General features: G+C 36.6%; 1 protein-coding gene across 6 annotated transcripts in view; it reads left to right on the top strand.

The window, feature by feature from the left end:
* Positions 1–24,039, top strand: part of clasp1a (cytoplasmic linker associated protein 1a) — a 71,223-nt gene that overhangs the window by 42,743 nt on the left and 4,441 nt on the right. The window contains exons 16-40 of one of the 6 annotated variants that reach the window (XM_079882010.1): positions 110–187; positions 360–527; positions 2,026–2,072; positions 2,173–2,343; positions 3,237–3,260; positions 6,281–6,388; positions 7,253–7,279; positions 8,670–8,825; positions 10,297–10,458; positions 11,204–11,266; positions 12,314–12,417; positions 13,088–13,111; positions 15,129–15,358; positions 15,608–15,671; positions 16,774–16,937; positions 17,062–17,140; positions 17,239–17,382; positions 17,778–17,873; positions 18,863–19,009; positions 19,633–19,739; positions 20,144–20,278; positions 20,669–20,816; positions 21,375–21,615; positions 22,779–22,835; positions 23,833–24,005. In XM_079882010.1, coding sequence (XP_079738136.1) covers positions 110–187; positions 360–527; positions 2,026–2,072; positions 2,173–2,343; positions 3,237–3,260; positions 6,281–6,388; positions 7,253–7,279; positions 8,670–8,825; positions 10,297–10,458; positions 11,204–11,266; positions 12,314–12,417; positions 13,088–13,111; positions 15,129–15,358; positions 15,608–15,671; positions 16,774–16,937; positions 17,062–17,140; positions 17,239–17,382; positions 17,778–17,873; positions 18,863–19,009; positions 19,633–19,739; positions 20,144–20,278; positions 20,669–20,816; positions 21,375–21,615; positions 22,779–22,835; positions 23,833–24,005 — 2,917 coding nt within the window. The remainder of the gene's footprint in view (positions 1–109; positions 188–359; positions 528–2,025; positions 2,073–2,172; positions 2,344–3,236; positions 3,261–6,280; positions 6,389–7,252; positions 7,280–8,669; positions 8,826–10,296; positions 10,459–11,203; positions 11,267–12,313; positions 12,418–13,087; positions 13,112–15,128; positions 15,359–15,607; positions 15,672–16,773; positions 16,938–17,061; positions 17,141–17,238; positions 17,383–17,777; positions 17,874–18,862; positions 19,010–19,632; positions 19,740–20,143; positions 20,279–20,668; positions 20,817–21,374; positions 21,616–22,778; positions 22,836–23,832; positions 24,006–24,039) is intronic. The other 5 variants (XM_079882015.1, XM_079882011.1, XM_079882013.1 and 2 more) reach the window with 5 other exon arrangements.

Here is a 24,039-nt window from a genome sequence, read left to right as displayed (position 1 = left end):
AAAAGGTCTGCCGTCTGGTCCAGAAAGTATCAAAGGAGACTCAGTGAATTCACTGTTGGTTCTGCAGACTGTAAGAAACTGTATTCATCATGTTTCCTTACTACCCTAGGCATGTGGCGGTTCTCACTGAGACCATCAAGAAGGGGATCCATGATGCTGACTCTGAGGCCAGATCTGTGGCCAGAAAGTAAGTCTGTTTGCCTTTTTCTTTTGTATATTTGCAGTCCTTGGTTAGACGTTGCATGAACAATACTTCATTGAGATATTCATTTATGTGCTTTAATAGTGCATTTTAACATTTGTATCAGTCTAGATCATTTCCATGGTTTTGTTTAAGAGGTTGTCCATTTGTTCTATAGGTGTTATTGGGGATTCCATGGCCATTACAGTCGGGAGGCAGAGCACCTGTTTCAGGCGTTGGAGTCGACCTATCAGAAGGCCCTACAGTCCCATCTGAAGAGTTCTGACAGCATAGTGTCTCTACCGCAGTCCGACCGCTCCTCCTCAAGCTCGCAGGAGAGCCTCAAGTAAGACATGCACACATTCCACTTAGAATCCTGAAAAAATCTATCTCAGATTCCACGAAAATATTAAGCAGAACAACTGTTTTCAACACTGATAATAATCAGAAATGTTTCTTGAGCACCAAATCAGCATATTAGAATGATTTCTGAAGGATAAACTGACACTGAAGACTGGAATAATGATTGCTGAAAATTCAGCTTTGCCATCATAGGAATAAATTACATTTTAAAATATTAAAATAGAGAACAGTAGTTTTTTATTATAATAATATTTTACAATGTTTTAAATTTTTGCTGTTTTTTTGTTCGTTCTATGTTTGATTAAATAAATGCAGCGAGCCTAAGAGACTTCTATCAAAAACATATGGCAAATGTTACTGACCCTAGTCTTTCGAATGGTGGTGAATAACCATACAGTTCAGTGATTGTAGACGATAACATTGTCTCTGTGATGTTTGCCAGCTCATGCTATCAAAAACTTTGAGTTATGGCTGTCCCTGTTGAAGTTGGTGAAATATTTGCCAGCTGGCTGATGGATCATGTGCACAGATTGATGATTGTGCTTCCTAGCATGTTGAGTCTTTTCTTAATATGAGGCAGTGATCTCATCTTCAATATTAGACTGAAGCATCTGTTACATTTTCTCCCTGTTGATCAGAGGCAGTGAGATCATCTTGAATTAGCACCAGTGTGATGAGTGACAGCTCTAATAGTCTCAATCTGCTATCGGTGTTTGTACACAAAAGCAGAAACACTGCTGTGTACTGGTCACAAAAATTGTAAAAAAGAAGGCGTTACAAGCAAATTAACATTGCAATTTCAATGTTTATTATTTGCAGATGGTATATATTTATTTACAGACAGGGTTACTAGATAAATGGAATATTTACACTAAATTTACACTTGCTGACAATATCAAATGAAGTTCACATTCTAATTGTAGATTTGAAACAATATTCACTCAAAATAATTACAAAGAAACAGCAAGTAGCACATTGAATTAAACATGAAATTCTGAAGTAGTAAGACTGAAATAATATTTTTTTGTAAACAATACAATCTCAATAAAACAATACTGTTTTATTTACTTTGAAAAATAAATTTTTACAGTGTTGTAGCAGAGTTGAGTCGGTTCATACTGTCCAAATTTTGTCAAATGTTTTTGAAAATATGATTATGTAAATAATATTACTCATGAAATGAAAATTACACTTCCACAGTAAAAAAAAAGTGTGGAAAACCTAAAAAATTTTAACTAGATTTTTACAGTGTTGTATTTGAAAATCTAAAATACAGTGTTGTATTTGAAAATCTTCTTGTTGTATTTCAAGAATCTCAAATTGTATTTGAGAAACTTGAAAAACTTGAAAAATATTGAGAAATATATAAAAATTGTCAGTAGACTGAAAAATATGTATTTGAAATGACTGATTACTGTTTTGTTTACTCTTTTCTAAGTGTTCTGCTGTTGCTAAAAATCTTTCTATCTACCTTCCTGCAGTCGACCGATGTCAGTGAAGAGCGTTATTGGAGGCCCCGTTACAAGAAGTAAGTAAAGCGACACTTTATTTTTTACTGGTACTTAGCACGTTTACAAGCATGCCATTTTGCCATGTCTGTAACTCTTGTCTGTGTAATGTTTTCTCAGGTAAAGTGATCAGCTCTAGGGTGTCCTCAACCCCTGGTGCCCTCCAGCGTTCCCGCAGCGACGTAGACGTGAACGCAGCCTCCAGTGCCAAATCCCGCATGTCCACCGCAACCTCCCCATCTCCCTTCAGCTCTGCTGCAGCCTTGCCTCCAGGCTCCTACGCCTCCCTGGGTAAGACCTCATCACACTCTATCCATCTTTTCTCCTCTTTCATCCTTAATTAGGAATTTTAATAAAATAGCCATAAAAATCAGTGGCTTTTATGGCTGCAGCGGCCCATTAATAAAACTGATGGGCACCATAGATGCTATTAAGCTGCTCTGTGATGAGGAACAAACGACGGATATTCTAACATTTATTATCCTTTTAAGTTTTTTTTTTTTAGAAAGTTTAGTCTAGTTTTTTTTAGGAGGGAGGATAAAATAATTTTATAAAATGCATCGTTCTGACTCTAAATTCTGATAGGTTAAGCAACTTTCAAAGACAATGTGTTTGAAACTACTTAGATATACTTGCTGGAATAACAGCAGTATTATTAAAAATAAAATTGATTATTTATTCAACATGTGTCTTTATAAATACTTTTTTTAATTTATTGAAATTAATTTTTTTTTTAGCATATTGTTCCATTTTCTAAAATCAATAAGTCGGACATTTTAAACAATAGTGTAAAATCACTGTCAAAAGTCTTATGTTGCTTAAGTTGTATTTTGGTTTTCTCAGTGTTAGTTTTTCAGCAGAAGACAGAAGAGAATGTTGGAGCTTTATAACGCATCCAACTAACTTTTGATCACTAACTTGTCTGTTACTTTTGTCTGAATAATCTTCTTTCTGTACCGTTTTCTAATCCCATGATTCCTCATAAATGATCAAAGAGATTTTATTTCCTTACCCACAGTCACACTCAGTAGCTCCCGTGTGCTTCCATGCAAGGCCCGTTTCTGAGCAGATCCCTGTCTTCCACGCTTCCATGGGCTTAACTGACTCTAATCTCTGCCTCTTATGCCTCTCCTCTCCTCCACCCTGCACTCCCCTGCTTTTGTTTTTGTGTTTTTGCCCCAAAGACGGTGCACCTGGTAAAATAGATGGTAAGCTGTATATGTATATGTGTGTGTGCGTGTGAATGTCTACCCTTTGTGCTGTCCGAGGGATTCGAGCAGTGTTCTTTTGATGATTAACAACTGTACATCTGGCAATCTGACTATTCTAGTGGTCTGCATGACCCGTTTGCATGATATATCCCCTCCTCTCCTATTCATAGTAAATAACAATAGTTCAGTGAAATGAAAATGGTCACTTGTACTTCATATGGTCTGTAGTGTGTCATTTGTACCTTGGAAAAAAAGTGCTCAAAAGTGTTGGAACCATGTAAACATATGGTGGTATTGGTCTAGTTTATGGTTACAGAAACAAAATACAAAATGGCCGGTTTGCACAGCTTCATACTGGAACTTTGTGTCAAAAGAGCAAACCAATTTTTTATTTGATTTAATTGAAATCAATAGGTACACTACTGTTTAAAATTTGGGGCTCGTAAGATTTTGTTTCAAATATGTTTTTTTTAAAGAGGTCTCTTATAGGGGTGTAACAATATATCGTGTCACAATATATCTCAATACAAAAATGCAACAATATGTATCGTGGATAGTGACAATATGTATCGTGGATAGTACACCCAAAATAAAAATTACCCTGTGAGAAAAAATTAAGTTTTCAGAGTCAGTACTACATTAAACTACAATATATTATGTTGAATATAATGTATAATAATGGGGGAATATTAGTGGGTCCTGATAATGCTTATGTTATAAGTCTTATGTTACCAGTAAAAAGTGGCCAACATTATTTTAAATATATCTAGCCAATGACAGAGTGCAAGCATATTCATCTAAAATAATTCAGTATTTTCAGGTTCAGAATCATGAATATATTTATTCTGGTGTCACCATTGTCCAAGCCTATTCATTTACACCCACAATGTTATATCAAATTTAGCATTTAATCAACAGTACATTTCTTAACCTTTTATTATATGTCTTGGAGTATCGCAATAATATCGTATCGTGAGTTCAGTATCATGATATGTATCGAATCGTGAAATTAGGGTATCGTTACACCCCTAGTCTCTTATGCTCACCAAGGCTACATTTATTTGATTGAAGCAAAAAATTGTAAAAATAGTAATATTGTGAAATAGTAATGCAATTTAAATAAACTGTTTTCTATTTGAATATACACTCACCTAAAGGATTATTAGGAACACCATACTAATAGTGTGTTTGACCCCCTTTCGCCTTCAGAACTGCCTTAATTCTACGTGGCATTGATTCAACAAGGTGCTGAAAGCATTCTTTAGAAATGTTGGCCCATATTGATAGGATAGCATCTTGCTGTTGATGGAGATTTGTGGGATGCACATCCAGGGCACGAAGCTCTCGTTCCACCACATCCCAAAGATGCTCTATTGGGTTGAGATCTGGTGACTGTGGGGGCCATTTTAGTACAGTGAACTCATTGTCATGTTCAAGAAACCAATTTTCGAGCTTTGTGACATGGTGCATTATCCTGCTGGAAGTAGCCATCAGAGGATGGGTACATGGTGGTCATAAAGGGATGGACATGGTCAGAAACAATGCTCAGGTAGGCCGTGGCATTTAAACGATGCCCAATTGGCACTAAGGGGCCTAAAGTGTGCCAAGAAAACATCCCCCACACCATTACACCACCACCACCAGCCTGCACAGTGGTAACAAGGCATGATGGATCCATGTTCTCATTCTGTTTACGCCAAATTCTGACTCTACCATCTGAATGTCTCAACAGAAATCGAGACTCATCAGACCAGGCAACATTTTTCCAATCTTCAACTGTCTAATTTTGGTGAGCTCGTGCAAATTGTAGCCTCTTTTTCCTATTTGTAGTGGAGATGAGTGGTACCCGGTGGGGTCTTCTGCTGTTGTCTGCTGTTGTAGTGTTGTGGCTTCACAAATGCTTTGCTGCATACCTCGGTTGTAACGAGTGGTTATTTCAGTCAAAGTTGTTCTTCTATCAGCTTGAATCAGTCGGCCCATTCTCCTCTGACCTCTAGCATCAACAAGGCATTTTCGCCCACAGGACTGCCGCATACTGGATGTTTTTCCCTTTTCACACCATTCTTTGTAAACCCTAGAAATGGTTGTGCGTGAAAATCCCAGTAACTGAGCAGATTGTGAAATACTCAGACCAGCCCGTCTGGCACCAACAACCATGCCACGCTCAAAATTGCTTAAATCACCTTTCTTTCCCATTCTGACATTCAGTTTGGAGTTCAGGAGATTGTCTTGACCAGGACCACACCCCTAAATGCATTGAAGCAACTGCCATGTGATTGGTTGATTAGATAATTGCATTAATGAGAAATTGAACAGGTGTTCCTAATAATCCTTTAGGTGAGTGTATTTTAAGATGGGATTTATTCTTGTGATTGGAAAGCAGAATTCTCAGCAGCCATTACTCCAGAAATCATTCTAATATGCTAATTTGGTGCTCAAGAAACATTTCTTATTATTAGCAATGTTGAAAACAGTTGTGCTGCTTAGCATTATTTGTGTTTTTTTGTAAACCATTATTTAAAAAAATCAGGATTCTTTGATGAAGGGAAAGTTCAAAAGAACATAATACATAATTAACATAATTGCAATATTATAAATGCCTTTATTGTTGAACAAAAGTATTAATTTATATTATATATCAACATGTTTGCCAGGTTGTTGTTGAATATAAGAACTTGTTCTTAAGTGATTTGTCTGGTTAATTAAAATATATATAGACCTCAAACTTTTGAACGATAGTGTATGGTTTGATAGATCCGTCTGCTCAAAAGCCAATAATGTTATCTGTTGCATTTATTTAAACATCAGTCATCTCAGTACAGCATGTCATGTAATTCCTTTCAGTCAGTATATATTCATCAGGGAAATCTCTTGTTTGTCTTTAGTATCCCTGTCCTTTTATTGTTGTTGTTAAAACCTTTCAATTTGTCTCTCTTTGTGTCACTCACGCTTAAATCTCTCCCTTTCTCTCATGCATTTTGTATCGCTTCATCTCACGCTGTTTTTTTAACCTCCAGGTCGAGTGCGGACGAGAAGGCAGAGCTCAGGGAGTGCAGTCAACGCCAACAGCACTGTGACAGACAGCCGAGGTCGAAGCAGAGCTAAAGTGGTGTCTCAGTCCCAGCGTAAGTGTCTCTCTAGGGCCTTGATCCCATCCTTCACCTGTTACACCCAACAATGATTTATAAACTACCATGGATTTGCTTTGTTTTACTACTAAAACCTTTACTGTAATATTGTGCATATTGTTGCAATATTAATGTTTGATAATTTACCGAAATCTACAGCTAAACTCTGTATTTGACAACCCAGACAACCAATTTGCTAAATTCAACTATGCTAGTTCCATGTTTCCCATATCACTTCACAGCGTCTTTCTTTTCACATAATAAAATGATTAAATTATTTTTTTGATTGTGGCATTATAATAATGATAATAATTATACCCCCCCCCCCCCACCAAACCGCCGTATTTTTTATTACTGTAATGAAATAAATCAATTAAATGTATATAAATTAAATACAATTTATGTACATTTATTTAACGTCACATGTTAATGTGGAATTATTTAATGGGTAAATGTGCTTAAGTTTCATGTAAATTATTCTTTTTAAAAAATCATAATGCTCCTAAAAACAGGCTGTCATTTTATTATATATATTTTTTTTTTTCATGGTGAAATGATACCTGGACATGTTTCACCTTCCAGCTTTGATACTTAACCATTGGTCTGCCAGCCACCACTATCATCTTCCATTTTGACTTTGTTTTTAATGTTTTCACAACCCAGTTTGGCATCCTGAACATGGAGTTTATTCCACAATTATATTTGAAGCCACTCTTTGGCATTAAATGTGTAGATTTAATTTGCTAGAGCACGAATAAACGCCATCTTACCTGATGCATGCTGGGTAACCATGCGTCACATCAAGCGTCTATTGTAACTGGCTAATTTTCACCTGTCCGTTGCTTCGCCTCCATACACAAGGATCCAGATCAGCTAACCCCACTAGTGGTAAGCCCCCCCCTCCTCAGAATAAAGCTGCTTTAATACCCTCAAGATGAACCCTGCATGAGTCACACGTATACCATCATGTTGCATGTTCTTCTCTAGCTTAATCTTACTTTTATTTCTGTTCAAATAGAGATCCGACATGATATGATAGTTGGGTATTTGTTCTTGCTTTGATGTCTGTCTGTAAATGTTTGCAAGGTGTCTGCTGCTCATAGTATGTCACATTACCATGCCTGTGGAGATTATTGTTTTCCCTGCAGCTCGAATAGACCTTGGATCCAAGTTCACCCTGTTTGTCCGTCTCTGTGTTTGTCTGTATCAGAGTAGAGCTCTCTTCTTCATATATTTGCATACACATATTTAATTTTTCTTTGTGGTGATTTTGTTCACCTAAACTTAAGCTGTTGCTTGTCAAACGGGCCATGTGAATAAAGGAAAGCTTATAGTCACCTTTGAAAAAAATGTTCAGTTTAGTTTTCACACCATTGTTTGGCAAATACTATTTTTCTATAAAGTTGATTTTTGTTTTGTTCTATTTTATATTATTTCTTTAGTTTACAAGTTTGGGAAGAATTAATCTGATCATGAATGCCTTGAATTTTGATTATCAAAATCAACAGAACATTGAGGGGTGAATTTAAACACTAAATGCAATGAAAAAGCAGGTGGATTTAAAAAAAAAAAAAAAAAAAAACATGTTAATGTATACTGCCATTCAAATGTTTGGACTCTACCCCTAAGATTTTTAAATGTTTTTTACAGAAGACTGCATTTATTTGATCAAAAATATAGTTAAAACAGTAATACTGTATTATTAAATATTATTACAATTTAAAACTGTTTTCTATTTGAATATATTTTAAAATGTCATTTATTTCTGTGATGACAAAGCTGAATTTTCAGAAGCCATTACTCCACTCTTCAATGTCAAATGATCCCTCAGTGATCCTTTGAAAAGATTTTTTGCAGGATTCTTTGATGAATTAAAAGTTCAAACAGCATTTATTTGAAATAGAAATCTTTTGTAGCTTTATAAAAGCCTTTACCGTCACTTGATAAATGTAGTGCTTTCTTGCTAAATAAGTTTCTTTAATATGTATATATATATATTTTTGACCCCAAACTTTTCTTGCAATCATGGTAACATTAATTCCTTATATAATGGAAAACAACATTATAAACAGCACATACACATTTCCACAGTTTAGTGAAGCTCACTTTGTATATTAAAGAGATGATTCAGTGTCTTATAAAAAAAAAAGGTGCCTTATTTCATTTGACTTTTTTAATGATGTAAATTCAATTGTAAGCAGAGGGGAGCCATTAGCGTTTGGTAGATAATCATTCACCATGTTACTTACAACAGCCCTGGTCTCACTTCCCTTTGCAGCCGGCAGCCGATCCAGCTCTCCAGGGAAGCTCTTGGGACACGCATATGGCAGAATTCCTAGAGCCACTGCCCCAACAACACCCTCAGACAAGTACTCTAGGGTCCCACGAAGCCAAGGGTGCAGCCGTGAAACCAGCCCCAACAGACTGGGCCTAGGTAGGGACAACATATTCGTCATCAGCAAATCACATCATGTCATCGGCATGTATAAAACAACTTGATTCTGGAACTCAGGTGTACCTAAACTGGTTCCTTGAGAAATCCCTTAAGAGTATGCTTTACGACATGGAGATTTTTTGCTATGCTATTTTGGAAAAGGTAGGACCTTGTGGTAATTATAGACGGCAAGATTTTTTTAACTTTAATTTCCTGAATCATTGTTCACTGCATATCCCATCTGATTTGACTAGTGCACTAGTTTGGTGTGTGAATGAAGCTCAGCATTCATTTAATTGGCTGATGCAAGTGTTTATGCCAAAACTGACTCAGTGGCTAATCATTGCTGTATTTTGCATGTTATTCATTTACCTGTTGTTAAATGATGACAGGGCTGACTAACGGCTTCCATTCCTCATCAGCTTTTCTGGCTGTGTTTTGAGGTCATTGTGTTTGTCAGTTTTTTTCTGAGAAATGTTTGTGTGAGTCCTGCCTTTTTAAAGATCTGACCAAAAATGTCCAGCCAATTATTTGAGCTCATTAAATTTAACAGTAAGTAATTTTTCTATAAAACAAGAAAAAGTCCATTTGTATGTACAAAACTGAGTATATATATATTTTTTAATGCCTCAAAAGTTTATAAGAATGCTTTTAAGCTAAATGCAGTCTTTGTAAGTGCTTTTATATAAAGGTGCACCAAGCAATTACACCTAAAAATTAATAGTACTTTATTTATATAGTTTAGATGAATATTCAAGTCATAACCGTGGCCTAAAAAAGCTTCTTGAAGTGTGACGACGATTAGCAGTGACAAAGTGAACAAAATTAATTTGATTTCAGTGACGCATAATGAGTTGAGGTGACCATTATCAATATATTCAGTCACATGACAACAAACATAAAAGTTGACAAAAGTTTAACTTTATGCAAAAGAACAGTGATGCGATACAGCAACTACCAATCAGAATTAAGACATCGCAGCTCACCCATCACCTGTCAGAAACTGTAGCCAAGTGAACGTAAGATTGAGGGATACATATATTAAACAGTGCATGCAGAGATATAATTTTTCAAAAGTGATGCATGGTGTCAGAAATTGTCAGTGTTGATTCATGAGAGCTTGATTCATGCATTAATAAGCATTCATCTTATTCATGATATAATGCATTATGCATTGCTATATTTTATATACAAACTCCAAAAGTAAAATTTATAGCAGCAAGATATGTGATTTATTGTCCTATAATTTGTTTTAAAAAAAACTCTTCATATGCAAAATTACTTGTTGCACCTTTAAAGCTATATGTTCAGAAACTCACTAAATGTTGTCTGAATCGAATTGAAAATGTTCAGCTTAAGCCTTGTGCTTTAAACGTTTAACCTTTCTAAAGCAGAAGGACCCTAGGAGCGGCCAACCCTTCCTTTCTCTGACTCCACGGCCTCACTAATGCCCTAACCTGTGTTCTAACAGCCAGGCTGTGTGGTAAAGCTCTTCTTCCTGCCACTTCTCCCTATCGCACGCTAGCCCGGAGCAGTCGCATCCCCCGCCCCAGCATGAGTCAGGGGTGCAGCCGTGACACTAGTCGCGAGAGCAGCCGCGACACCAGCCCCGCTCGGGGCTTCACTCCTATTGGTGAGTAGAGCGCTTAAGTGGCTGATGGAGCCCAGACAACAACAACAACCAATTCGTTACCACAAAACTTTTCCCTTGAATTTTATTTGGCCTTTATTTATAGAGTATTCCTGATTTGTGGGATATGAAATTGTTTGCTTTGCTTGCCTCAATGCATGCACTAATATGTTCTCAAACTGCTGTAATAATATGTGCTGCTTTTTCTTTGGGTTGTAAATACATCCAGTGGATGTTTTGCTGGTTTGTCCTTAGATTTAGATTTATGTGGCATTGTGGATGAAAACAACTGGTCTGATCTTTAAAATAATTTCTGGGAGGATTTCTACAACTAAAATGAAAATATAAAAATAAAAGCAACTTAAAATATTTATAAATGCAAATTATGTTAAACACTGAATGTAATGCATAACACATTGCATTGTTAATTCATTGCTTATCCACAGGGAGACTGATAAGTCTATGGTCTGTTTCACACTATATATATATATATATATATATATATATATATATGTGTGTATATATATATATATGTATGTGTGTGTGTGTGTGTGTATATATATATATATATATATATATATATATATATATATATATATATATATATATATATATATGTATTTATGTATGTCAACATGTAAACTGTGGCATTTTGGTGATTTGGTGTCAATGCCACGGATGGTCCTCAGTGTTTCAGTGTAGCACTAATCGTTCCTGGGGTGTTACCCTTCTTCCTGTCCCCTTGCAGCCTCCCGACGTCACTCTCGCTCAACCAGCGCGTTGTCCACGGCCGAACCCGTGGGCCAGTCAGGTGACCTGCATGAACCCTCGCTTCCCTGGCCCCAGACAGGGCCAATCACCAGCATGCCTTAATACTTTACTTTTTTGAAAGTAAAACTGGCAACTGGGAACCACTTCATGTCACTGATAGATTTAGATGTGAATTATCTGTTCATCTGTGAAATTATATTTCCAGTGTCTTTGTCTTATCAAGTGACGTGTTATGCTTTTTTAGCCATAAACATGAGCATCCATCCTAGTTGAGGTTATTTTATTTGCGTTTCCATTCGGTTAGTGGTGTGTCTGCTTCGTACATTAGGTTTTGTGTACTTCCCATTTGCAATTATTTTTATTTATTTATTTATTTTACACTTTTGCGTTGGTGTTATTGCTGGTAATAAATTTAAAATGGGTATTTTTGCTTGGCATTTTGTGCTCTGAGCATCATAGAGGTTCAGTGTATTTTTTAGATTGTTTGTTTGAATTCAATCATTGTTTTGCCGGACCTAAAATTCACACACATTTGGCATTTTTCAAGAAGCTGCTTTATTATCAGTCGAATCAGTATGTGTTTGTTTGTTTTTTTGTGCGCATAATCTTACTTTTGATCATTGTAGCTTTACAGGTGAAAGGTGTAATTTCTAGGCCACTAGTGCCACTAAAAAGAATTTCAGTCTGTTAGTTTGAGCTACCCAACTTGGGCAAACATGATAACATCGGTTTGGGATGGAATTATCTGATTGGCAAACTAATGGTGGATGTGGGGAGTGTTGTAAATTCTGAAATTACACACTTCACCTTTATCTTTTTAAGTTTTTAAGCAACTGTAATGCTTTTTCTGTCCTTTCTGGGCTTGTGTCTCATATTATGTGTTGGGTTGTATCAGACTGTCTTTGTTTTCTCAACATTCTCTCAACAACTCTACATGTCATCCTAAAGTTTTGTCTATGAGAAATTAGCCTACGTGGTTGAACAATATGTTAATGACCTGACTTTAAGATGATGTCGTAAAAGGTAAGAATTTGCTTACCTGCCAATGCCCATCCTCACTCTATAATCCTGTGTTCAAACCCCACAGATCGCTTTGGCCTGATCCATCAGGCTCGTATTTCTGCATCTGTCAATGCCATGAGGGTCCTGAACACTGGCACGGAAGTGGAGGCTGCCGTAGCTGATGCTTTGGTAAGAATCATGGTCCTCACTCAAAGACTGAAATATGTGTCATTCTCATTATCTCATCTAGGATAACAGGAAGTAATGCTTCTGTATGACTCAAACTATTTGTTATATGTCACACTCACAGAAAAATATGCAATATTAGGAAGAGCTTTAAGTGAGTTGTGTTCTTTGAGGTATTCTGGGTTTTAATTCATATTAAAATATTAAACTAGAATTAATAATAAATGTATATTCTAAACAATATAAAAAAATAATATTTTAGATTAAATATAAAATATATTTATTAAAATATTGAGCTTCATAGAGACAGGAGCTAAACCGAGCGTTACTGATAGACGAAAGTGGTGCTGCAACAATGTTAAATATGTGAACATACATGAATATATATTTTTTTAACATTCAAGAATGAAACTATATTCTAGTTGAAAAAGCAAAACAAATCAAGACTTTGTAAAAGGGCATACTATGGGCTTTTTAAATATAAATCTTCCTTGTGTTGTTTATTCAGTGAAAAATAGTAAGGTAAATAGTATAGTAAGGTAAAGTACATTTTAATCTTTGTTCTTATGTATCAGCTATCCAGCTATATTTTACATTGTGTCTTTTCTGCTACAAATTTGCTCCCTTTGAAATGTCTGCGTCTCTTTGCTCTTCCTTTCTTGGTTGTCTTCAGCTGTTAGGGGACTCCAGGAATAAGGTAGTTGTTCAGTTTATTTACTGCTTGTGCTTCCATTTTTATTCACTAATCAGAATGACTTATACCATCGTGGTCTGTCAGGCAAATATCAAGAGCATTTTGTGCACCACAAACATTTGCGTTTCTTTCATTAATTTGGTCAATGACCATTTCATCTGCACATCTCATCATTTCCTGCACAACCACCATAAGATTCATTTCATTTATTTTGCTATCAATTTGGTATTAATCTTTTCAATTTATTATCTGTGTAAGTCACCCAGTGTTATTGACTTGGAAAATGTAAATCATCATTAATTCACATGTGACAACACTGCCGGATTAAGTTGTAAACATGGCAGATGTTATCCATCAGCGTGACACATCCCTTTTGCTACATAAGTAGATGTAATTACCCAGTGTGACGCGCTTTTCTCTTATGTCACCTGCGCACACTCTACTAATGACAAGGATTTTAATGTTTGTTAATGCATTGTCAACTGCTGAAAAATTATCTGTTTGAATTATTCATGACCTGCTGAATTGTTCCTTCACAATCCAGTGCTGAGGCTGGAGAAACACCTCAAAGGCCATGTACACACTGGAGCTAAAGCTGTCACTCCTTTCTTAATTCTTCAATTCATTCAAAGAATTCAGTTATTTATGCAAATAACAACCGAAATCTACAACTAAATTAACTATATTACTACAACTAACAACTGAAAAATCCAGAGAGTACAACAAAATTTTCATTAGAGGAATAGTTCTCTTAAAAATTAAAATTCTGTCATCAAACCTGTATGAAATTCTTTCTTTTGCTGAGCACAAAGGAAGATATTTTGAAGAATGTCTGTAACCAGACAGTTGATGTACCCCATTGACTTCCATAGTATTTTTTTCCTACTATGGAAGTCAATGGGGTACATCAACTGTCTGGTTACCGACATTCTTCAAAATATCTTCCTTTGTGTTTATCAGAAGAAAGAAAGTCATTGAAGTGTGTAAAAGATCAAAATGAACAACTAGTTGTTGTCTTGACTCTCTTTTATCCCTTTCCACCATAGTCAACAGTATTTTACTAAAAATTATTCTGCTTTAATGCGTCTCTGATGGCTAATTTCCTTCATCAAATGTACACTATCGTTCAAAATTTTGGGGGCCGTACAAGTTTTTTTTTGTGTGTTTGAAAGAAGTTTCTTATGCTCACCAACTTGATACTGAATTTATTTGATAAGTAAAACAGTAGTATTGTGAAAAAATATAAAAATTTGAATAACTCTTTTCTATTTTAATATTTTAAAATGAGATTTATTCCTGTGATGGCAAAGCTGAATTTTCAGCATCATTACTCCAGTCTTTAGTGTCACATGATCCTTCAAAAATCATTCTAAGATGCTGATTTGGTGCTCAAGAAACATTTCTTATTATTTTCACAGTTGAAAACAGTTAATACTTTGTTTTTGTGGAAACCATGATGGTTTTTTTTTTTCAGGATTCTTTGAATATAAAGTTAAAAAGAACAAAGAAATGTAAATCTTTGGTAACATCATAAATATCACTTTTGATCAGTTTAATGCATCATTGCTTTATAAAAGTATTAATTATTTTTAAAAAATCTTACTGCCCTTACATTTTTTTAACAGGTTAGCAATCACATTAAACTGTTGGCATCCATATTTCTTGTTTACAGCTTCAGTACACCAAAACCGTTGTGAAAATCACTATGAACCACAAATTCAGGAGTGACTTATGTATTTTTCTGTATGCACACATATCAGTATTTTAAATTATTAAGTCCCACATTTAAATGTGGTCGTCACTCCTAAAACTTTGACATGTTTACATGGCCAAATTCCCAAGGTTAGTGATAAAAGAACCTAAACTCTTGACATTTTTTTTTAATGCTGCATGGCTTTCTCATATCAACAGCATACTTACTATGTTTAAGTTGAGTTATCCGCAGTAAATTGTTGAATGAACTCTCTGTGTTGGTCTTTTGTCCTGTTGAATCTACTAACCTGCTCCTTCCTCTCCTCAGCGCAAGCCTGTGAGAAGGAGGTACGAGTCGGATGACGATGCCAACAGTGACGCATCCAGTGCCTGCTCAGAGCGTTCCTATAGCTCTCGTAATGGAGGCATTCCTCACTATCTGCGTCAGACGGAGGACGTCGCCGAGGTGCTAAATCACTGCGCCAGTTCCAACTGGTCAGAGAGGAAGGAGGGCCTGCTGGGTTTGCAGAACTTGCTAAAGAGTCAGCGCATTCTCAGGTGGGGGCCTTCAGAGGGACACAAATGGTCTCTTGGTTATTTTTAGTGTCATTTCATTTTCCTCCAAGACAACAAGTAGAAAATAACCAGTCGGTATCTAGCAAGTTTTATTTTGTTGCTCATTTTTGTATTTTTTAGGTTTCATGATGCATGTGCAAAATCCCAGTTGGCTTGCAATGGCTTTTTATACTTTTTCTGTTTTATTCTTTTAGTGAACAGGCCTTTAATCCATATTTTTGTGTGTTTCAGCCGTGTGGAGCTGAAGAGGCTGTGTGAGATCTTCACCAGGATGTTTGCAGATCCTCACAGCAAGGTAACCTGTGTGATGATGCATACTTTCCACAATGGCTGCTTTGATCAGACTTAATCTACTTACCAATGGCTGGACTAATGATAGCAGTCCATATAAAGGATTTTATGAAGGATTACTTGCATCATGTGAAATTGTTGTATTATGTGAAATTATTTTAAATTAATCGTTATAATAGACTAAATAAGATGCTTTAATCACTATGGATTCTGGACAAGTTTGTCTGGCAAAACAGTGTGTTTGTGTAGAATTTAAAAAAATGGAATGAGATTGCACTAATAGAATGTGTTTTTTCCTGTTGTTTGCATGGTCTGCCTTGGTGTGGATTTTAACAATAGAGAGTAAGTGGATCTTACAAATACCTGAACTATTCTTTTATATAAATAGATTTATTATGTTGTATTCTTATGTCACTTATGTCACATCATCCCGCCTGTTGTACTCTTATTTTATGTTATTATATTATAAGTGATCAGGCTTATCAACCGGCTTACAGGCAACCTTCCAAAAATCTCATAGATTTAGAAGAGCAAATTTACAAGGGGACCTCATGATGACTTGAAATTATTCAAAGTAAGCTCTAAAATACCTGCAAAACTAGATATTTTGAATTTTATTTCACCCCCTTCAAAAAAGTGTATTTTAATTACAGTTTGAGTTACCATAGACACTCCTAGTTTTTGTAAATAAAAGTAAGTAAAAGTTTTGAAAACAATATTTTGTCATTACAGCAGAGGAAACCTTTTAGCCCCTTTTTGAATGTTTTTATGGACAATAATGGCTTTAGAGTCAAAAAGGTTTAAAACCACTGGACTATCATCACAAAGACTTGACTTGAATTGAACTTGTTACCAACCACCCATGATCCTAGCCACTACATAGCAGCACACTTAAAACTTCTCCGAACACCTTTGCAAACATATTGAAACATGCCGGCATTGCGGCAGCAAGGTTTACACGGCCAAGCACCATTCACATTTTGTTGAGTGAATGTAGAAATGTAGTTTTCTAATACATTTGTGGGAAAGGCATATAAATCCATTAGTATGTTTATGAAATGATATGCAGCGCAGCATTGGTGAGACGTTGGATGATCTACTTCCAGGTGTTTAGCATGTTCTTGGAGACTCTAGTGGACTTCATCACTGTGCACAGAGAGGATCTCCAGGACTGGCTCTTTGTACTGCTCACTCAGCTGCTGAAGAAAATGGGAGCTGACCTCTTGGGCTCAGTCCAAGCTAAGGTCCAGAAGGCTCTGGACATCACACGGTCAGTCTCTAGTGACAGTCCTAGTCAAGAGATTTTTTTACCTTCACTACGCTTTTTTTTTTTTTTTTTAGAACGTTTGTGCCGCTAGGATAATGTATTTTTTCTCTTTTCCCCCCTCTTTTAGAGATTCTTTCCCCTTCGACCAACAGTTTAACATTCTAATGAGATTCATTGTTGATCAGACTCAAACCCCCAATCTGAAGGTATGATGTTACCATACAATACTGCTTACGAAACCCCAGCTGCAAATTCACAGTGCGCTGAGCCTGTTATTCCTTATTTTCTTGATGTTATAATGCAGGTGAAGGTGGCCATCCTGAAGTACATCGAGTCCCTGGCACGGCAGATGGACCCTGCTGACTTTGTGAACTCAAGTGAGACGAGATTAGCCGTGTCTCGCATTATCACCTGGACCACAGAACCCAAGAGCTCTGACGTTAGAAAAGTGAGTTTCTATGGAGATGTGCTTACAAACAGTGCTGTAATGGTGGAGTATAATGGAGTATGATGGAGTAGAAGACGACATGGATTGAGCTCTTTATTGAAAAAGCTTTTTTTATTTCAAGGTTAATTCTCACAAATTCATTGTGTGAATTGTGTCAGCATTTACCATTATACACCCTCATGTTGTTCTAAATAACAAAATATCCCATTAAGAATAATTTCTGATCTTCGTTGCAAGATTTTTACTTTTAAAATGTAGGTTAAACATCAATTAATCACATGAACAGATGCAAGACATTTATTCCCAATATCAGTTGCTGCCTAAAGGCAACAAGTAGTCATCATCAGTTTCTCTTTTATTGTCTGTTACTCTATTGCCCTGACACGATGACCCAGACCCTTCATAACTGGGCATATGAGGAGTTGTCAGGCAGGCCCAGCACTACAGCTCTACTTCCTGGAGAGGGTCATCTGGAGGAGAGGTGCAAGCAGGTAGTGCCAATCCAACGGCCTAACCAACAACCCACACGTAACCGCTGCACCTAACCGTGTGCTCTCTCCTCACTCTAATCTGCCTTGTTGCCTTGCGAAGTGACTGCTGAATACAATCTCTTAACATGCAATTCTACCAGACGGCTAAAGAGAGCAGAGATTTAAAAAAATAAAAATAACTACACCAATAAATGAGTGTGTTTTTCAAGTTTCCTTTTGTTTTTCAATTGCTGTTAATGCTCCACTGCTTAAGATATTTTTGGTTCTTTTCACAGAATAACAGTGAGTGAATCAGCGTTCTTGCATGTGTTTAACATTAAACAGAACAGAGTCATGGACATTTGTGCTATCTATGAATTGAGTGAAATATGCAAGTCAAATTTAACAGGGTTGGGAATCCTTTAGACCGCTGTTTTCATTTTCATTTCATTTTATCCGAGCAGAAATAACCATCAAGAATTGCAATTTTATATTACGGTTTATTTATGATTTGGTGATCTGTTGAAATCTGTAATGATCATATCTACAGTAACTACATGATACTGAAGGCAGTAAACATGCTAAGAATTGGTGTTTTCTTTCTTCCCCACTAAAAGAATCGTTAATTGAATCGCTCGGAAACTAGAATCATTAAGGGGCATTGAAATAAGAATCGTCCCTTATGATTCCCATCCCTGAAACTGAGAAAACCTACACACTAGAGAAAGCTTTGACAGAGTTTTGACAAACAGGAATTTGTTTGGGAAATCAAGCTGGACCCAGTCTCCTAAATGTCAAAGGATGTGTAAACTGAACTCTAGTGTGTAGGTGACATATCAGATCCAGTTGTCTTCTGGTCATTGGAGCACTGCAGTCACAGTTCCTTATACAGTCTCTCTTTCTATTCTGAGTTATCGCCGCCGGATTTTCTCAGCATGTATAAGTGTGCTCCCGTTCATTAAGGTGTTAGTATTTGTGCTAGATCTCATGAGGTGTGCTGTGTTCTGCAGGCCGCCCAGGTTGTGCTGATCTCACTCTTTGAGCTGAACACTCCTGAGTTCACCATGCTGCTGGGCGCTCTGCCTAAAACATTCCAGGATGGAGCCACCAAACTCCTGCACAACCATCTGAAGAACTCAAGCAACACTAGCAGCGTGGTAAGATTTCTTGTTTTATCTCTTATGAGATTGTATATTAAAAGATTCACTATACACTACCATTCAAAAGACTTTTAAATGCATTTGAGACCATTCTATTATGTTTTCTAAAGCTGCATTTATTTGATCAAAAAGATCAGTTACAATTTACAATTTAAGTTTTTACTTTCTATTTGAATATATTTTAAGTAATAGGAGACAGCCCATTGTTTGAAAAATGCTCAGTATGGCAGCTGTTGAAATGAAAGTCCCACCCTAAAAGAGTTAAAAGGAGCCAATCACATTTTTGACAGGGGTATTTCCTTTTTTTTTTTTTTTACTCTAATTGGACCAGTCAAATGTTTTAAAGACAAATGATTTTTGATGCTTTTGTCAGATTTTATAGTCATTTGAAATAAACGCAATCTTGACAAACAGTTTAGGAAGTTTTAGTCTCTCTTCATTCAAGTGCATCAAGTGATCCACACTGTTATCTGATCCAGAAATTGACTGCTATTCAGGCAAAATGACAAAAAGAAAACAATGTTAAAGATCTGCCTCTGCCTCTGTTTTGTTGCTGAACTGTTGTTTAGCTATAGCCTGAAATGATTAAGGTTATTATTTCATCTTTGTCTCCTTCAAAGAGTTCACCGAGCAATACAATGGGCCGCACTCCACCCCGGCACCCCACCAGCAGGACCAGTCCTCTAACCTCACCCACAAATTGCTCCCATGGGGGTCTTTCACCCAGGTAACACTTCCTCTTCCCTCGTCCCATATGCTGACCATTCTAAAGCATGATCTCACTCTGGGCACGAAGACCTTCAAAGGCCTGTCACCCTGTTTTATGGCTCTAACATGTGCTTAACATCTGAATTGGACTTGCTGTGTTGCTTTCTTCAAAATATCCCTTTACAACCTGAAACCCTTAAAATGAATTTCTGCATTTCTGGGGTGGGAGCCAAATCACCTGCAGAGTCATCCTCTCATGCAGGGTCTAAAACTCTTATTTATGACGATTTAGGGGTTTCTGGTCCTCTTAAACTTATTAACCCATGCTGCTCATCACAACACTCCGACTGGACCACTTTCTTTTTCTCTCTCTCTTCCTCTTCTGCCCTGTTCTCTCCCTCTCCGGCCGTTCTGTGGGCACAGTCGGTTATGGGGTTGGAGTGTCGATGGGCTCTTAAAGCACCCCTCTCCCTCTCCTCCTCCTCCTACTCCTCCGTCTCACTCCTCTATTCCTGCCGGCCCCTCCCTCAGGGCCTTCCGCTGCGCGCTCTCACCAAGGTAACTCAGCCGCTAGCCATGACGAGGAGGGGGCGGGATGGGTGCTTAGATTCCCACCCACTCCCAGCCTAACAGGGGCATGTATGCACAAAATTAGTGGCCACGGTTTGAAATCATTCCAAATACAGAATTCCCTCTGTGAATGGTGGTTGATAAAAATGTACTAAGAAACTAGAGGAATTTTTAATGAATGTAAAATTGGTTTTGCACAGTAATTTACTAACTGACCATGTTTGGAGCATCCATGTACTCACTTGTAGGTGCATGTTGGAGTTGTCCACTCAATTCTTTTAAAATATTTTGTATGCTTTGGCTTACTTGTTTATGTGAGTGTTGCAGTCCATTCAACGTCAATGTTTATTCCTTCTTTTACTCTGTTTTTCTCTTCAGTATGCTGGAGTATGACACAGAGAACATGAATTCTGATGAGATCTTTAGCTCACTGCGTGGTGTCACAGAAGCCATCCAGAGTTTCAGTTACCGCAGCCAAGAGGACCTGAATGAGCCAATCAGACGTGATGGGAAGAAGGATGATGCTGTGAGTCTATGCTTTAACAGTGGGCAACAGGAACAAGGACACCGATGGGGATTTTTAATCTCCATATTTTGTATATTTTTGCTATTACTATTATTATTATTAATGTTATTGATAATAATTAATAATAAAAAAGCAAAACGCAAATTGTGGTCATTAAATATAATAAATAAAATCAATAATAATAAAAATCAATAATATGAATAATAATAATTGGGGAAAAAAACATAAAAATAATGAATTGTCCATTTAAATAATCCATTAATTATTATTATTATTCATATTTTATAATATACTTTATTCATCTACTTTATTATTAATAATTAATTAATTAATAATACCTTTTTCTATTTAGTTATTTGGATTATTTTTGTACTTATTTAGAATTCCAAAAATAGCTGTGAGAGTGTGGTGAGAGCCTACCACAACTAAAATGGACTATAAATTCACTTTCAATTGCAGATACAATGCGAATGCAAAGTAATCCAGATTTTTGTCCAAATGATGCATCCCTAATCAGCACATATTTAACACTCTTTGACTCTTTTGACTTTGACTTAGACTGGGAAGGAAGGGGCTTCTCCGGGGTCTGATGCAAGGATGGGATTGGATGTAGTGGAGGGTGGTCGAACCGCTTTGGATAACAAAACATCTTTGCTCAACACTCCGTCCCCGCGGTCTTTCGCTGTGCCACGGTCGAGAGAGTTTGCACCCTATGGCTACGGAGACACGATCACGGCCTATGACAAAAGTGCCCTGAAAGAGGCCGTCTTTGACGACGACGTGGAGCAGTTCCGAGACTGTGAGTCATTACGCTGCTCAAAGCTTGTACATCCACTCTCACGTCTGTACTCCATACTGCACCCATTGTCTTTGATTGTGTAAAGAAATACTTCATGAGCAAAAACAAGAATAGCAAGAAATAAAGAGTCATAGAGTATAAAGAGGCATATAAAAAAATGAAAATGACGCTGGTCAATTTAGTTGTGTCTTACAAGGTGTTGTTGAAAGTAAAAAATAATGTCCTTATTTACAACCTTGTTTCAGTCCCTTTCAATATAAAAGTCTTTGCTACTGACTCACACATAATGGTCTAACAATGTAAGTCAAAATCATTATCACTAACAACTGACTCACTAGATCTAGATCACTAGACTGTTTCTCAAAACCAAATACTATGTTTAAATACTACTATTTTTTATAAAATATTGTTTATTGAACAATAATATTTAATAAACAACAATAGCCATTATATAAGTTGCTAAGCAATTCAGTCAAAAGTGCAAAGGCAGCGCTCTGATACAGCATTAATGTTATTTAAAAGTATAAAGTTATGAAACTTTACCCTCAGTCAAAACTATTTGCTCAGGAACAAATAATATATTGAGACCAAAGATTGCCCATTAGATAGATATACCCAAAAGAAATTGTATCTCATGTTTAACCACTATAGAGACATCAGAGCCAGCAGCCATTTCCAGAAGAACTGGCCAAGGTAAAGCTGTTCTCGGCGGGTACGTGAGCGTTGAATTTCCACTGACACCCTGGAGCTCACATCTCCGAAAACTTTGAAGCCAATTTTCAAATAGGCACTATCTTTATAAATAAACAGCATATTGGTTTAAGTTTAAACAACTACATTCTAGCCTAAAAACTCTTGAAACTACATTCCTTAACACAACAAGAGTAGCATTTGTAAAATTATGGGGGCCATGACACTCCGCCATGACACATTGCTGTGAGAAATTCTGCAAGCGGAGTGATACTAATGATGAAACGGTTCCTGTGGTGATTATGGTAGAATATCGCATGGCTGGAAAGACCTCTCAGCCAATCAGATTTGAGGATCAGAAGTAACTGTTGTGTGTGTATATATGAGTGTAAGTTTCAGATATGCAGGTGTAGCATTTAGGATAGTGGAGTTTGTGTGTCATCACTTCCCCTCCTGTCCCTCCCCTTCTACAGGCCGTCGGCAAGACTGTGGTGAGAACAAGATGGTGCTGCCCAAGGGCTTTACTCCTGGTAAAGACCTGCACAATTAAACAAGACTGTTGCACTTTTCTTCATTTACTTCCCCTTCCATCTCCTCTCTTTCAGTGTCATCCATCTCAGTGTGTCTCATGTGATGTCAACCATGACACAGCTGCTTTGCTAACAGAGTTATTTGATAGCTGCTACAGGCCAACTGCTCTAATATAAGGCAATACAGTCAGATAGTAGGATTGTTTATTGGGTGACTGTATGTTCAAATTAAATGGAAACCTGGTGATGATTTACTGCATTTTGCTTTGCAACTAACAAAACTTTACTGTTTGCAAACACATTGCTGTAACTCATAAGATTAAACTGAGTCTAAATGAACACTTAAACCTTCCTAACAGCTATACTAACTAAAACTAACATCAAAACACTTTTACTTATTTTAGACTACTTTTAATTAAAATACTTGCTAATAATGACATATAAGGGTAAATCTTATGAAAACATATCCATTATATTATTTCAAGTTTATTATATTATTTAATTTCATTGATAATTGTATGGTATTACTGTAATTATTGTATTCAACTGTAATGCATTGTTTTTTATTTCAATAAGTATACATTAAACTCTACTACAAAAATAGAATTGCAACAAAATGCTAAATGAAAAATACAAAGAATCTAATTCTGAATTTGTTTTAAATAAGGACTACCATGTTAGTACCTAACAATTTAATATTTTAGCACTGTTTTAAATGTCATGATGCTAAAAACAGGCCTAAAAGTAGGCTTGTTCTTTTCTTTCTTTTTTTTTATATATATATATATATATAATGCATTTCTTTTAGATTTGAGGTGAAACACCGCCCTAGACATGTTCTTGACAGGTTTCATAAGATTCAGTAATATTGGATATCATATACTCAAAAGAGATGAGCCTAAAAAGCCAAAGTGTTCCAGTACAATTTAAAGTAGAACAATAGCTTGTTTATGCAGATTGTCATCTGCTCTGACTTGAATCATTGTGGATCGTTCAGATTTGGTGGCAGACCTGCTGAAGGAGCTGTCTAATCACAACGAGCGAGTGGAGGAGAGGAAGGGGGCGTTGATCGAGCTGCTGAAGATCGCCCGTGAAGACAGCCTGGCTGTGTGGGACGAGCACTTCAAAACAATCCTATTGCTGCTGTTGGAGACACTCGGGGACAAAGACGTCAGTCAAAGCATAGTTTAACTTGCATGCTCAT

This window comes from Squalius cephalus, assembly GCF_949319135.1.
Source record: "Squalius cephalus genome assembly, chromosome: 9".
NCBI lineage: Eukaryota > Metazoa > Chordata > Actinopteri > Cypriniformes > Leuciscidae > Squalius > Squalius cephalus.
Note: the sequence above shows the minus strand (reverse complement) of the source record. Positions and strands in the feature narration are given on the sequence as shown.